This window comes from Cynara cardunculus (assembly GCF_001531365.2).
Source record: "Cynara cardunculus var. scolymus isolate 2C chromosome LG 5, CcrdV1, whole genome shotgun sequence".
NCBI lineage: Eukaryota > Viridiplantae > Streptophyta > Magnoliopsida > Asterales > Asteraceae > Cynara > Cynara cardunculus.
The window spans coordinates 26,577,857-26,594,751 of NC_037532.1; the positions used below are offsets into that span (position 1 = coordinate 26,577,857).

At 33.2% G+C, this 16,895-nt stretch overlaps 2 protein-coding genes across 2 annotated transcripts; both read right to left on the reverse strand.

The window, feature by feature from the left end:
* Positions 1-4,525: 4,525 nt before the first annotated feature.
* LOC112512935 (berberine bridge enzyme-like 21) lies at positions 4,526-6,196 on the reverse strand. Its single transcript, XM_025119061.1, has one exon. It carries the CDS (start codon positions 6,194-6,196, stop codon positions 4,595-4,597), a length of 1,602 nt encoding a protein of 533 aa, XP_024974829.1. The 3' UTR covers positions 4,526-4,594.
* A 1,553-nt stretch (positions 6,197-7,749) lies between these two features.
* On the reverse strand, positions 7,750-11,480 carry LOC112512599 (universal stress protein PHOS34-like). Its single transcript, XM_025118649.1, has 4 exons — positions 11,116-11,480; positions 10,146-10,255; positions 9,924-10,042; positions 7,750-8,167 (listed from the first exon to the last, which is right to left on the reverse strand). The coding sequence occupies exons 1-4, from the start codon at positions 11,288-11,290 to the stop codon at positions 8,098-8,100; spliced, it is 474 nt and encodes a 157-aa protein (XP_024974417.1). The 5' UTR covers positions 11,291-11,480; the 3' UTR covers positions 7,750-8,097.
* Positions 11,481-16,895: the final 5,415 nt, after the last annotated feature.

Here is a 16,895-nt window from a genome sequence, read left to right on the forward strand (position 1 = left end):
CCCCATATGAGCTTTGGTATAAGAAAGCTCTAAATTTGAGTTATTTTCGAATTTGGGGATGTCGAGCTGTTGTGAAACTTACCGAACCTAAAAGGAAAAATTTAGGTGAAAGAGGAATTGATTGTATATTCATTGKATATGCACAAAATTCCAAGGCATATAGGTTTTATGTAATAGAACCTAATGATTCGGTGTCGATTAATACCGTAATTGAGTCGCGTGATGCGATTTTTGATGAGATGCGTTTTTCATCAATTCAAAGGCCTRAGGATCTGATTTTTAGCTCTAATGAAGAGCAAAATTCAGAAAATTTAGAAGATTTGGGTGGTGTTTCAATTCCCGAAACACAACAGCCCCGGAAAAGCAAAAGAGGCCGAATTGCGAAAAACTTTGGACCGGATTTCCAATTGTATTTGGTTGAAGGTTCAAGAGATGAAGTGGGGATGCAATATTCATACTTTTTTCATGTTGAGGATGATCCTAAGACCTTTTAAGGAGGCCATGGAGTCTAGAGATGTTGCTTTTTGGAAAGAAGCGATTGATGATGAAATGTCATCAATCATGGAGAACAACACTTGGGTGTTGTCTGATTTGCCAAAGGGCTCCAAGCCTTTAGGTTGCAAGTGGATTTTCAAAAAGAAAATGAAAATTGATGGGACTATTGACAAGTTCAAGGCCCGGTTAGTCATTCAAGGTTTTAGGCAAAAACCCGGTATTGACTATTTTGATACATATGCTCCAGTAGCTCGTATTTCAACTATTAGATTGTTGATTGCATTGTCTTCTTTTAACAATCTAATTATTCATCAAATGGATGTCAAGACAGCATTCTTGAATGGTGACCTTGATGAGGAAGTTTACATGAAACAACCGGAAGGTTTTGTTATGCCCGATAATGAGCATAAGGTGTGTAAACTTGTGCAGTCATTGTACGGGCTAAAGCAAGCTCCTAAACAATGGCATCAAAAGTTTGATGAAGTTATCTTGTCATGTGGTTTTGCTTTAAACCAATCCGACAAATGTGTTTATAGCCGATTTGATGATTCTGGCTCAGGTGTGATCATATGCTTATATGTTGATGATATGTTAATTTTTTATACGGATCAACTTCAAGTTGCTAAAACCAAGAATTTATTATCATCAAAATTTGCCATGAAGGACATGGGGGAGGCGGATGTAATCCTAGGAATTAGGATTAAACGGTTGAACAGAGGAATTGCTATAACGCAATCTCATTATATTGAGAAAATTCTCAAGAAATTCAATTATARTGAATGTTMTCCCGTGAGTACTCCTATGGATCCTAGCATGAAAYTAATGCCTAATAAAGGCATGGCTATTTCACAATTGGAATACTCTCAAGCTATAGGTTCCTTGATGTATGCTATGACTAGCACGAGACCCGACATTGCTTATGCCGTTGGGAGGTTGAGTCGGTACACAAGTAATCCTAGTACACAACATTGGCAAGCTATACAACGAGTATTCAAGTATTTGAAGGGAACCATGGACTATGGTTTGTGTTATCTAGGATATCCTTCGGTGTTAAAAGGATACTCGGATGCAAGTTGGATATCTAATGTAGAAGATCATTCTTCTACTAGTGGTTGGGTATTCTTGCTTGGAGGTGGTGCTATTTCTTGGGCATCGAAGAAACAAACTTGCATTACAAACTCAACGATGGAATCGGAGTTTGTTGCGTTAGCCGCAGCTGGTAAGGAAGCTGAGTGGCTAAAAGATTTGATATATGAGATTCCATTGTGGAAAAAGCCGATTGCACCATTRTCTATTCGTTGTGATAGTGKAGCTACATTAGCTAAGGCTTATAGCCAAGTGTATAATGGAAAGTCTAGACACTTAGGTGTTAGACATAGCATGATTAGAGAATTGATCATGAATGGTGTTATATCGGTGGAGTTTATAAAATCGCAACAAAATTTGGCGGACCATCTTACTAAAAGTTTGGCGCGGGACTTAGTGCACAAGTCAGTGATAGGGATGGGATTAANACGAACAAAAATCTTTGTGTTCGAGTTCGTTCGTTTAGAAATCAGGTGTGTTTGTGTTCGTTTATGTCCGTTCGTTAACATGCTAAACGAACATAAATAAATATTATTTGAATTCAAAGTAAATAAATAAAAGATTATATATTAAATTTAATATATAAACGAACATAAACGAACGGTAAATAAACGAACATTCATGAATATAAATAAACGAACGAGACCCTTGTTCATATTCGTTCGTTTAATTAAACAAACAAAAAAAATTTGTTCATGTTCATTCATTTATTAAATAAACGAACTTTCTGCCGAACGGTTTGCTGAACAATCGGTTCATTTACAACCCTAGATATATTTATCAAGATGTGATTTAAGTGTTTTATAACATGTAATGTTCTCTCTTTGAGAAATAAGCAACAATGAATGGTCATGGTTCTTTTCCGGTAATATCATAAACCATATTATTTGAAGAGAACTGTCCCATTAAAAATGATTTGTTATTGTAGGGATTCAATAATCTCCTTGCCATATCTTTAACATAAATGAATTGTTCTAAATGGATAGTCTGAGTGACAACAAATTACCATTTCAACCTTCTGTTCTAAAGGGAGGTTTTACAAGATTTCATGAAAGGTAATGAGAGCTTGAAGATGATCAAACCCCGTTTGGAATGGTTTCACTTTCGAGATCAAGAAAAGGTGAGGAATCTAAACACACGTTCCTGTTTCACCTCGAAGAGGAATTGGTAAAGGCAGTTGCAAGAATTCCATTAGAGCCAGCTCCATGGAAGCAGGAAGGTCGCAAGAAACACCCAACCAAGAATAAGAAAGCTCCTGCGAGGGTTGACCATGGCTGCAACTGCAAGAAGGTTCATTGTGAGATTGAAAAAAGGTTGACCAAAGTGGAGTGCAACACTTCAACCATGCATACCAGCGATAGAACTGCGAGTCGTGTGATAGAACTACGGTCAAGAAAATCAACCATCCCGGTGAATGATGGAAAAGCTAAAACATGTTGGTGATTTTAGTGTCACCGGTTACATTTAGTGTAATGGATTTTATACGTGTGTTTCAAGGGGATTGAACTTTGTTCTAAAACAAGTATGGAGAGTGTGGAGTGCACACTTGTATTAGTCTAAGTCGGTCCCGGTAATGTTTAGGGGGCAACGCCCCCTGAACGCAAAATGGGGTCCCGCAATTATATAAGTATAGGGTTTATAATGAAAAATTCTTGAATTTTCTGTCGCATGATTGTAAATTCTATAACTTGGTAACTCCCGTTTTGAGATTTAATTTTCGGATGATCAGTTTTTGGGATACACACGGAAGTTTGGATATACTTGATATTCTCTCTGGTTTTGATCTTGATTTCTGCCAAAATCAAGATTGTTGCTTTTACAATTATCCCAATTCGGATTTCGTGATACCAGGCATATACGGTCGAAATATCGAATTTGGAAAGTGATTCACACGATTGTAGAAGAAATCCGGTTACGGTTTGAACAAAACAGAACTCAAAGTCGTGAAGAATCAACAAGGGAAAAATGAATCTGGAATCACAGTATAATTAGACCAAGTATGCAAACCTCAACCGCTCCCGCATAGAACCATTCTTCAAGGATACTAATGTTGGGGGAATTTTTAGCTCATTTAGCGAGCAGGGGCCATGAGATCGAACCCGGGACTGTCTTGTATTTAAGAATAATCGACCCACTAATTTGCCAACTAAAGTACACGTCGAAAGCTTTTCGTACATATTACTTGTAGTTAGTACAAAACCAGTATCAACCGAAAAGCATTGGTATCAAATGCAGTTGGTCGTTACACAATATAGAATTTTGCATTTTAATTTTAATTGACTGGTACATGGTATTGAAAGAAAGAACTTGATACCATACCAAGTTCACCCCTAAATCTAATAATAAGTTGATACAACATATTTGGGTTTCCAAACAAGTATTTAAAACACTTTACGAATTAAATTGCCTTTTAGTTTTTTTAGAAATGTCATATGAGTACATCTTTTTAGAGGACGTTTATTTTTATAATATACTTTGAGATAATGTTGTATAAAAATATTGCTATGATGTTTTATTTTAAAAGAGTCCTAAAAATGTGTTAAAACACCTAAAAACATTATATCAACTTATTGTAACACATTTACATAGGATGCCTAAATGTTTGGTAGTAAAAACTTAAGTCCTCTGAAAACAGCTTTTTACAACATATTTTGTTGTAGTTTGGTGTGTCAAAAAGATGTTCGAGGACGTTTTGAATTATGCAGTAAATCTACAAGAAAATCATATGATATTGTTCTACAACGTTTTTTTAGACACTTCTAGAAGATGGTATGAATTTGATTTTGGTTTTTGAAGGAAGTTTCTTGCATTCGGTGCTTATCGGTAAAAGTTATCATCATTACTGCTTATCAGCAAAAATCACTACCATCACTTACCTTATCAAGTAACATTTCCAAACATGAAAATGGATTGTTGGATATACGTTTTTTAGTCTTTTCTCCAACAATGCACTCTGATTTTGGTCTTGAAGTCTTTTCTCCAAAATAAAAATAAAAATAAAATTGGTTTCATTTTAAAAGTTATTCTTCCATGTGGCTTTCAGAGGTGGGATGCTTTGTTCATTTGTGAAGAAATTACTTCCATCAACCATCGTCTTCACTTTCACCAATCTCTCGAAATTGCCCTTGAAATATTTCTCTCCATAAACTTTACCGTCGGCATAGCTATTATTCCCGACGCTACTCGTACCGATATCGAGATCTCTGTAGTTCAAATATGCGCCTCTCGGGGACTTCGACACAAAAGGAGTCATGAAATCGTACAAAAGTCTCGATTGGTTAACGTAATAAGCCTCCGTTTTCGACCCTCCTTCGGCCCAGTTAACAACATACTCAATTTTGAAAATATTTCCGACTCGATGCGGGAATGGAGTCTCCCAATCTGGGATTTCGCTCATTCGCCCACCATACGGGTTGAAAGTTAGTCCCACAACGCTTAGTTCCATCATTTTTTGCCATAAAGATTCGATCTCGTTTCTAGGAATCGGGATCTGTAGGTAGTCCGACTTCCGTTTTGCAAAGTTAGCAGAAAAAAGGCGTCTTTCTAGCAGAACTTTCACAGTTGCGTTATCGTTGCTCGACCAGAAAAGCTCGGATTCTACCCAACTCATTTCCTTGCAATCTTGTTTCTGGATACCCAATTCGGGAAATCTGTTGTTCATTACGGACACGAGGCGATTAGAATCTCCTAGGAAGAGTGCCGTAAAACCTGCTAGAATCGTCTTCTTGACATTATCAGCTTTTAAATTTAATCTTATGAATAGATCATTGTCGATCTTGTCAGCTACGTATTGCCACCGGTTAACGATGTCGGTTACATTTTCCTCCAACGTTTTCGAAACTCGGAACACGGTAACAGTTTTAGGAATTCGAACGAGTCGTATTTTGTATGAGAGTATGACTCCAAAGCTTGCACCTCCTCCTCCTCGGATCGCCCAGAAAAGATCTTCCCCCATTGACTTTCGATCCAAAACCCTGCCCTCAACATCGACAATCATCGCATCAACGACATTATCCACGGTCAGTCCGTATTTCCGCAACAAAACACCGTATCCACCTCCACTTATATGACCGCCAACTCCAACCGTTGTGCAGACTCCGGCGGGGAAAGCGTGAACTTTGCTTTTCTCCCATATTCTGTAGTAAAGTTCTCCGATGGTGGCACCTACTTGAACCATTGCAGTTTCTTCTTCGATATCGACATCAATCGACCGAAGATTAGACAGATCGAGTAGAACAAAGCGAGTATAGGAGACATACGACAGTCCTTCAAAATCATGGCCCCCGCTTCGGATTCTGAGGTTCATTCCTTGGTTCCTGGAGCAAACGACTGTAGACTGGACATGGGTTTCGTTTAATGGGGTGACGATGATCAACGGTTTGGGAGTAGTCGAAGTATTAAACCTTTGGTTTCTGATGTAAGCCTGTAAAGTGGGAGTGTATGAAGAGTTGTTGGGATAAAAGATGAGCGACGAGACCTGATCAGATGAGGTTCTGTTGGACATACAATCGAGAAAGGTCTCATAGACCGAACCATCGGCGGCTACTGATGCAAGAGACCTGGAAACAAAAGGCAGAAACAGAAGCAGCAGAAGTGGATGGTGAGAACCCTTCATTGTTTTCATGTAGTGTTGTATGGGAGGGTGCAGGGTAGAGTCTTAACCTTTGTTTTGTTTGGATTATATGAAGCATCGGTGAGTTCACAGCATAGGCATCATCTGTGAAGTTGACATCTGGTTGGATTTGTTTATTTTTCTGGAATTGCCGGCCAACACACAAAGGCGGCAACCACCACTACCACTCATACTGGCCATAATTTGAATGGAAAGTCCCAATTCCATGGACATAAAGTGGTTGATTTTTAAGATCAGCATTTAAATGCCTGTTTCGTCGAAATTTGGGATTGTTTATTTAAAATAACTTGTGTTTTTTTTAAAGTGTTTATCAATTTACACGTGGCAAACTGAAGTTTTATAAAAAGTATTTGGATTAAGTTGATAAAACAGATGAGATATCCTTTTTTTTTTTTCATCCAAACACTAAAAACTCATTATTATTGGTACTGCATCGGAATAAATTAATAAGTTAAAAGGAAGTAACTTATTACAAACTCCTTATTGCTGGTGCCAAACTGGTATAAGCATTTTCTTTCTTTCTCTATCCAAACACTAAAAACTCTTTATTATCGGTACCACACCGAAATAAGTTAATAACATTTTAAATAAATAATCTCAAACACCCTCTATGATGATTTCAGCAATACGAGAGAGAAAAAAAAATCTAAAATAACTATAAATTGTTGACAAACACTAATTGTTTTATTCGAATTTTTATCATGGGTTAATTAAATTGGAGGCTTAAAAGTGTTCTTGCATTTTCATAAAATATGATTGTTCTCGTTTGAACAGACACCTATATATATATATATATATATATATATAGAGAGAGAGAGAGAGAGAGAGAGAGAATGTATTAAACCAAAATGATACTTATTTAAAAGAATACTTATTTATAGACCAATCGTTTTATTAAATAATATTTTAAATAATTAATTTTAAAAATAAATAAAAACAAGGGTATAAAAGTAATTCAATTATATAAAAATTATTTAAGATTCTACCTTTAAATTACAAAAATGATCTAATTTTTTATTTAAAAAAATATTTTATATTTAATGCATTTAAAATAAATGTATTTAGTTTTTTACTTAAATAATTCATTTTTTATTTAAAACAATATTTTAAAAATTATAATTTTCGTCAAAATCGTATGTGATTCATAATTAATTAATTTTTTTCAAAATGTTTTTCTAATCATATGTATATTTTAAAAATCTCAATTTTCATCAAAATCACATGTGATTCACATTATTAATTTTTTTGACATTTTATAATTATCTTCCCATAAATATTTAAATCATAATAAATAAACTCTCATAATTTTTATAAATATCTCAATTGATTGAGTTGCATTAGTTGTATAAATAAACATGGTTGCATTTGAAATATACCATATATATATATATATATATATATATAATTTAGACAAAAACTTGGTTTATATTTCCACAATATCATCATCGAAGAGAATATAGTTTGAAAAATATCTCCCAAAACTACATCTTCACATCTCTTTCAAATCAACATTCTTCAAACTCTTAACTCCTTAAACAAACATCTTTTTCATAAGCCAATAATTTTATTGAAATCAAGAAAACTGACACCGCATTACATGAAACCGCCCTAAAAACGAACCTTTCTACAAAGAGCAGAGACAAAAACAATCGTCAAAAAAGGCAACAGAAAAAAGACCCTAACAAACGCACAATTCACCGGTTTACCACGTGGCAACCGCTGAATTGCCACTCCAATCCATCCAACTATTTTAGAAATTAGGTCTAATGAACAAAACAATCAAGAAAACCAACCAACATCACACACACACACACGGGGGTCAAAATTCCAAAAATCATGTAAACAAAATATATAGCAGCCAAAATATTCTCCATTTGCATTCCTTACTTAACAACGGTCACTGGACACGTGGCGTTTTGCACCACATGGCTGCTCACGCTTCCAAGGAACACCCTGTAATACAATTATTTTATTATAATAATAATAACCAGAAAAGTATTCGATAATACAACAAGATACATCTTGATTTTAATATTTTATTTTATTTTTTATTTCAATCGATGTTATAATATGGTCTTATATGATTTTGAAGAAGTGATGACGTTTTTATTTTTGAATAAAATATAAATTTAAAGATATCATAAAAATTTGACACGATATTAATATCAAATTAACTATTTAAAATTCTTATTTTTTATGTAATTTTTTAATTCAAATTTTTTTAATTATAATTTAATTTAAGTTTAATAACGAAGTAATTTATATTTAATTTAATAATATAATTTTGTTATAAAAATAATAGTTCATTATTTTGTTAGAACTCGATAATTATCCTAATTATATTTTAGATTTTTTATATTTTAAAGAGATGTTTATTTTCTATTTGATTATGTTTATCCACAGTTAATTACACGAATTCAAGCATGGAACTTTAATAAGTTGTACTTAGACATAATTTACTTGTAATCTTAAATTTTAAGTAATATGCATCAATATATAGTATTTCATGCATAAAAAATGGTTTTTAAAAGTTTTTCTTAAATACTTTATAATATAATATAGATAATAAATAAATAAATGCATTTAAAATGCTTGTTTTTGGTATAAAAAAGAAACATAATTTTGAATGGTTTTTTATGTTTCTTTTTTACTAAAAAGCATACAAAATTTTAATGCATATCAGATTCTTTAAAACATACAATGTTTTTTGTAGGTTTTTTGTTTCCAACAAATCATTCAAAAGTTTCTTTGCCTTTTTTTATCAACATGGATATCCAACCCGATATGCGAGTCAACTAATCCCAGAGCGACTACCTGCTTTGTGGGTAGTCCGAAGTCATCACAATTAAACCTCTGTGGCCATAATGAGATTTTTATTTTTCTTTGGATTTGAACCTAAGACCTCCAAACACTTTGACCTTTGGAGTCCAAGTTCAAACAAATTTTTTGATGTTTTTATCCCTCAGAGTAAAGGATCGTTTAGCGGATGAATATGATAAGTACCAAGAATCTTAACTGATAAGAGTGAGACAAAGATCAAGAGTCTTACCCTGTAAGTGCGGGGGACGACTTTTATCATGGTAAACACTTACCTGGTAAATTGTTGTATGCAATGTCGTTTTGGTGGACTAAAATCTTACCCGATAAGTATATAATAGTGTTAAATTTTATTGGTAAGCACTTACCGGATAGATATTTGGTAAACGGCTCCAAGACTAATTGGGTCAGCGTTTTAGTGTTAAGTGTGAGAGACGTAAAAAAACATAAAATTAAGGGGAGTAATAAAGAAAAATTACAAAGAATAAATCAAAAAAAGTAAGAAACAGTTAAAACTGAAAATTAAATTTAAATGTTTTTTTGTCTGTAGAAGTCAAGTATAAAAAAAGTTTAGATTTTTATAGCAATATAGTTTGAATCGTAAGAAAAGATTTTCATTCTTGAATCAATCCTAATTGAATGTGAACACTAATGAGATGCACCAGATCAATTCTCTTCTAAAGCATAATTCATATATGGGCATGAGATTAAAAGTGATCACTAATTCAGATCTCTTCTTACGCTTCTCACAGAATCCTTCGCCTATAATATATTGAGTTATATATGTAATTATAATTATTATATGAACCGTTGTATCACCGATTTATGATCGCGATAATAATGTATTTTGATAGTTGCAACAGCAATAGATTGGATTACGGATGATACATACCTTTGGAGTGGACCAAGACCTCTGCTGCCAACAACAAGACAATCGAGCTTAAGATGACTTACAGCTTCACAGAGCTTCTCCCTTGGATCTCCCCAATACACCTTCGCCTCCACCTTAGCCTTCATCCCACCAAATTATATGCCATTTCAATGTTAATCCAGAAGCAGAAGGATATATCAACCCAAAATACAAATGGTTTGGATTTTGATCACAAAAACTTACCTTCTTAGTCGAGGAAACAGTTTCAAGCAATTCAAAGACATCTGAATCAGGGGTGATCCCGTATTTCTTGCACACGCCTACCTCTTTGAGCTCGATCAATGGTATCAAAGCTGCACACATCCATGCCATTATCGATCACAACCAGATTAATGTTAGATGTTTACTAGCAGCTTAATAAGACTCAATTTCAGATATACGTGACTTTTAGGGCTTGTTTGTTTTTTTTAAAAAACCACTTAATGCCTCTTTTAAGTCTGAACCGGTCAGACGTTTTTATTTTCAGACCGTTTGTTTTTTTTAAATAAATAAGAGCTGAAAAGCTCTTAATTTGCTCTGAAAAAAAATGATAATATAATCACTTAAATCCTCTTAATCGCTCCCTCCAGACTCTCCCCTCCATCCTCACCTCCAGATTTAGTCCTCCAAATCTATTTCGCAAGACATTCAATCTCCAAATCAATCACCACCCGGATCGATCCACATATTCTCGTAAAATCATGACCCAGATCGATCCAAATCTATCAGATCCAAAACTTGACTGATTCAGATTTCAGATGTAAAAACAAACAGTCTGACTGATTCAGATTTCAGACTTAGTACCATCTCTTAAAATTCAAAAGTGAAATCAGACTTCAAAACCTCTTAAAAAACAAACGCCACCTTAGATGGTAATAAGTGGCTTTAATGTTACGAAAAATGGCTTATTGCAGACAGCTAACTTTTTCCCCTTCCGATTCATCCTTCCAAACAAAAACCTTCCCCATTCAAATATCTAAATAGACAGATTAATCCAAATACTTAATGGAAAACCAACCACACAATCTCTTAGATTTGTATGATCATCCTTCAACAACAATTATATCTACAAAATTCTTCGTGAGATTCATATCAATACAAATTGTTGATCACCAGAGTTTCCTGTTCAAAATTCACGTATAGAAAAAAAAACGAATTTATATGTTTTACTTACGTGATCCAGTATCGGCGAAGAGTTTCTTATTGGCGGGATCGGACTTGGGGGACAAAACAAGGAGGACAACAATGGTGTCTCCGGCTTCAATCAGATTATCGATCGCCCATTTCAAAGCTGATTTGCTTGTTGTCGAGTAATCCATCGCAATCCCTATCGTACGAACTTTGGCCATAATTCAATCGCTTCGAATCTGATCTGAGAACCAAAATCGTATGAGAAATCAAAAGAAGCAACCAGAATTTTCAATCTTGGAGAGCAAATACGTGGTTGGTTAATGGTGGTATTGATAGATGGTAAATGTGTGGTTTGCCGCCAATGTATATTGGTATGTAGTTGGATTTGGGGTTTGATTTATGGTAGTTACGTAATGGACAATTCGGTTCTTCCGGAAGAAAGTAGAAGGAATATTTCATCGCACATCGTTTTGTTTGTGTTATAAGAATCTGATCAACTTTTAAAAATAAAATAATATATATATATATATATATATATATATTGATTCTTTTATCTTGTTGACGTGTTTATTTAATTTTTTTATTAATCCAAATATTCAACTCGTTATGCAAGCTGACTGATTTCATGACGATTATCTGTTTGGCGGGTAGTCCGGAGTAACCGCATTTGAACATTTACAAAGGGGATTTTTATTTCTTTTTATATCTGAACTTGAGACCTTCAGATACTTTTGATCTTTGAAGCTCAAGCTCAAACCAATCAGACACCACCATGTAGTTAATGTTTATTCACTTTATCTATTGAGATATTTGTAAATAATTAGGGGTCTTTATTAGATAATAAACGGTTAGGGTCATTATTTCCATTTATCTTATGGGTAACATTCCTGATAATTAAAATGAATTGTTGATAAGCATTTACCGTCTGATAAACGTTTATTGAGTAAGAGTCAACACTCCCATTTAATGAGTAAGACTCTTAGTCATTGTCTTGTCTCTTACCAAATAAAATTCTCGATCCTTATTATGTTCAATCAATAAGATAAATGACCAAGTTTGATAAACAATCGTTTAGTTTCAAATTACGATTTGTGTTTTTTATGATAAACAACAAAAGTAATACGAAAGTATAAGAATATATATATAGTTTTAAATATATATATATATATATATATATATATATAGTTTCAAAAAATATATATATAGTTTGTTTTAAATACAACCTGTTGTATTTGTACAACCAATGCAACCCAATAAATTAAGATATTTATGGAAATTATAAGAGTTCATTTATTATGATTTGAATATTTATGGAAGATAAATATGGTTCATTAATTATGATCAATATTTTATATTAGGAAACAATCAAAACTTCTATAAAATCACATATTAATCAAATGAAATGGACGGCTGAGATTGAGTTGTATTGGTTACACAAATGTCATGAGTTATATAATAACCAACCTATATATATATATATATATATATATAAATAATAAAAATTCAATTTTTTAACATGAAAGATGAAATCCATTGTGAATTTTGTGTGTAAAATTAAATCATTTAAAAGTATAAATTATAAATCAGAAAAAAAAACAGCAATAAATTATAAATCAGAAGGATGAAACAACTATAAATTGAGAATCATAGGAATGATATAAATAGCAATTTTCAACAAACCACAAGGATGAAGTTTTTGGTATATCGCTAGAAACATACCAACGAATGCAACATGATACATCTCGATTCTAAAAAACATTAGCTATTTGTGTATCTGTGCAATGGAATGTGAGAGATAATTTTATTGTAAACCGGGAATACAAACTTAATATAATTTCTTGTTAAGAAATAAAATTTAAAACTTAAAATTGCATAGGATGCTTGATCATTTTCTAACACCCTGAAATTTGGAAAGAATGACTAATTTAAAATTTCTGATAATACATCAAATATAGGGTAAATCCATTTCTATAAATTAATATAAAATTATTTGAAATAGCGAATCTGCATGTAACATCAATAATAGACAAACCAAATGTTACATCAAGGCTAGGTCAAGTCGGGTGTTACTAAAACCCAATAACAGTCGTTATCTCCAATTGCAGGAGACGTCATCGATTAGCTAGATCTTTTCCGTGCATCTAAGTGGCACTCAACTCTTCACAATGTTTCTAGTACCAAACCCCCAACGAAGACCTGATGTATATGTCGACAAATAAAAATGTTAGACTTAACGCCTAGTGAGTTCAAGCAGTTTTCTTTTTAATTATAAAATAGTAAAACTGAAGGACAGGTTATTTAAACAATAATTTCTCAAACGAATTGCCTTCATCATAAAAGCAACACCTTTTTCAAAACTCACTATTTTTTTATTAATCTAGATATTCAACCCGCTATGCAAGCCGACTAATCTCAGGACGACCACCTGTTTCACGGATAACCTGATTAGGTTTTAGCCTTATCTTTATAACGAAAACTCTAAATCATAATACTCATTCGATACGAAATCAAAACTCAACACTCACTCCAAAATATCGATAAGGTTTAGTGTCCAAATATTGTAGACATGTATAAAATCTTTATTTATAATAAATGCTCTAAGAGGGGAAATAAGGTTCCATACCGAAAACCATAAAATGGAAAACGCTCCATATTCAAAACAATGTCGAAAACATGGATAATACGCTATCTGAAAATAACAACATTTGGTAATGGGGGAGATCTATATCCGTCATGGGTGGCGAACATGTGAATAAACCACAAATCAACGTTAATGAGCCCGAACTAGGGATCATACAGTCATCAAGTTCAACCACTCACGGTCTGTAGTTTGAGTCCTCCGCTTATTACCTAGGTGACTATTTTACTACAAAAGCCAGCCAACTAACGGACTGCATGGTCATCGAGTACAACTCTTCAAATTTGTACCTTAAGTCCTCTAACATCCACAATTTCTAGCATGAATACAGAAACAGTAGTCCCATTTTAAGCCAACAACTGACTCTTATCCTATGTATCCATTGCTTTATAGTATAAAATTACATAACACTAATTGAATGACTAACACACCTGTTGGTCCCGTTATGATCTACAAGATGTGTATAACAATTTGTAGAAGGGGAGGGGGTGAATACAAACACAATATTTTCAAATTTAAAATATATATTGATAAGAGAAGATCAATACAGATTTTACAAGACTGACTGCTAAAAGATAAGGTAAGAAAAACCTATCTAAACAATCTTAAGTTTACACACTTAATCTTAGCAAATGAGAAAAGATTTGCTGTTAAAGAAATAGAAGAAAGTAAGTTCTATCTGGGAGAGAACTTGTTTAGAATGCAATGAAAGGGATTCTAACTTGCTCTTGAAGATGAGCGTATTTGTTCTTAGATGTGTGTTCTTTTACTTAAGCGTAAGAAAGCTCAGAGTAAGGTTTAGGTTAAGAGTATCTCTGCATGGAGGTAAAATACATCAATTTATACCTGTTGCATTAAATGCACATTTAATGCAACATGGTAAGGTTAGAACGCTTGTCAAGCCTTAAGGGGAAGACTTGTCCTTTGCTACAGTGAATAGTACAAAAGCTTAATCATGAGCAGACATCCTTTCATAAAGTTGGTGGGTAATAGAGTTTGACAGCAGTCAAATTCGAAATCTCATGTTAGCTTTTATTAAGGTTATATTAGTATTATTGAAGGTAATTTATAAGATTAGGAGTTAGTTAGGTTAGTTTAGTTGAAAATTTTTAAGAATTTCCGGCAGTTGCTTAGAAAGTCCGGTTCCGRYCCGAAATYATCTGAAACGTCMTATACAGTACCAAATGCTYTAAWTTATACCCAATWTATATAAAACACTAAGTTTTAGTGTTTTAAATATAAAACCTTTCTATTTAAATAAATTTAGTCATCGTGGGCTTTTAAAGTGAAGAAAAATGTCAAAATTGAGAAATTGGGCTTTTGTGCATTATGAGTTTGGTTTTTATAAAAAAAATTATTTTGAGGTTTGGATTGGGCCATATGGCCGGCCCCTCTCTCCCTCAATTCCCTCTCATTTTCCATTTATAATAACAACAATTATCATTAATCCTCATGACTCATTCAAATTCCCAAAACTCTAACTCCTCTCTCTCCCTAAAAACTCAAGAGACACTTTGAGTTGTCTCTTTCCTCTCCACCTCATTCCAGCCGATTTCTCCTTCCATCATCAACATTTTGGCAAGTTYTTGAAGCTACAACAATTCTCTCATACAATATCAAGGTAATACCTTCATCCCTTTTACTTTTCTTGAAAGTTTGGGGAGAAAAACCCATTTTTATGCATTCTTCATCCTCTATTTTATAAGTTTCGAAAATCTTAAGTTTCAAGGTGAGATTATACACCAAAAACATGTAAAAGGTGTTTATTTGATGGTGGTAATCCATGACCCAAACGTTATAACTCAAATAGATAGGAAGAAATCATGATTTTATGTGGTTTATTTCATAAAAACTTCATATTTGGTGCTGACATATTTTGTGTATGTGCACAAAATCGTCCATATCTTTTAAATGGCTGGTTCAAATGTTATTAGGTTTCTTTTAAAAGTTTATTTACTGAGTTGTGGTTGCAATGCATTTGGTCTCACTCAAAATCATTGAGTTTTGACCCCCCAAATGCTCAAAACGTTATATCTATGCATATGAGATTTTTCAGTAGGTAAACCCTACTTTGAATGGTCATAACTTTCTGGATAATCATCCAAAATTATTGATTTTTCTTCTGGATGTTATTTTAATGAGATACCTTTCAAATGCCATCGCTTTCACTCGATATGGTGGTGATTTGAGGTTTCATTTACTTAAAATAAGATGAACATGCAATCTGTCCGATTTTGACAGATTTGTATATGTGTGTACCATCGATCATATCTCTCTCATAACTCAATGAAAAAGGATGATTATTCTTTTGAGAGTTAATTCTATGGGTTTTCTCCTACATGCAAGTGGAATCACATAAAATTATGGAGTTTTTGATCTCCAAGCACCTAAAACTCTATAGGTGTGCAAACTGTAAAACCACCAGTAGGTAACTCTTACTTTGAATGTTAATATCTTTCTATTTACTTGTTCTCAATGTATTATTCTTCTTCTAAAACGTTCTTTTATGAGTTATGATTCATTTGAATCCAGTTTCACTAAAAAATATGATGTTTTGAGGCATGAACCTATTTATTTAAGTCAAGTGTGCAATCTGTCAACTAATGACAGATGTGTGCATGTGACCTAAATGTATCATATCTTCCTCTCAACTCATCCAAAATGAGTGATTTTTAGTTTAAAAGTTTCGTATAAGTGTTAGGTTTCCAATACAATTTGAATCTTTGCATAACACCAAGTAGAACTCTTTTTATGAGTGTTTTACTAACATGGTGCAATCTGTCATTTCAGTTGTGATAAGTTGCATTTCATGAATTATTTGAAGCATCATCTCTTACTCAATATTCATGAAATTTGGTCACGATGGTTATAACTCAGTACTTTAAACCATATAAAAATATGGGAATTTATCTCATTCTTGAAGTCTTTATTGGATAATCTTTTGTAACTTAAGTTTCTGTCCAGAATCTGAAATTCTGGATTTGGAWAAATTTTGTAAAATTGATCTTCTATTGGATTATAGCATCATTTCCGGTATAAATTAACTCTTTAATGARCATATGGACATTATGTATATTTGGACTATGGATAATATTTTGGAACAAAAGTGGACAAATATGGACTTAGGCTTTATTAAACCCCATAGGTARAGATGAATCAATAAGTGATRRTYTTKGWTATTCCTA

Excerpts from the sequence above, each read along its gene's own strand:
- LOC112512935 (XM_025119061.1), bottom strand. The coding sequence starts at position 6,196 with ATGAAGGGTTCTCACCATCCACTTCTGCTGCTTCTGTTTCTGCCTTTT.
- LOC112512599 (XM_025118649.1), bottom strand. The coding sequence starts at position 11,290 with ATGGCCAAAGTTCGTACGATAGGGATTGCGATGGATTACTCGACAACA. Across the intron at positions 10,256-11,115 it reads CTTCGCCGATACTGGATCAC|CTTTGATACCATTGATCGAG; the intron begins GTAAGTAAAACA and ends GGATGTGTGCAG. Across the intron at positions 8,168-9,923 it reads GGTCTTGGTCCACTCCAAAG|GGTGTTCCTTGGAAGCGTGA; the intron begins GTATGTATCATC and ends ATTGTATTACAG.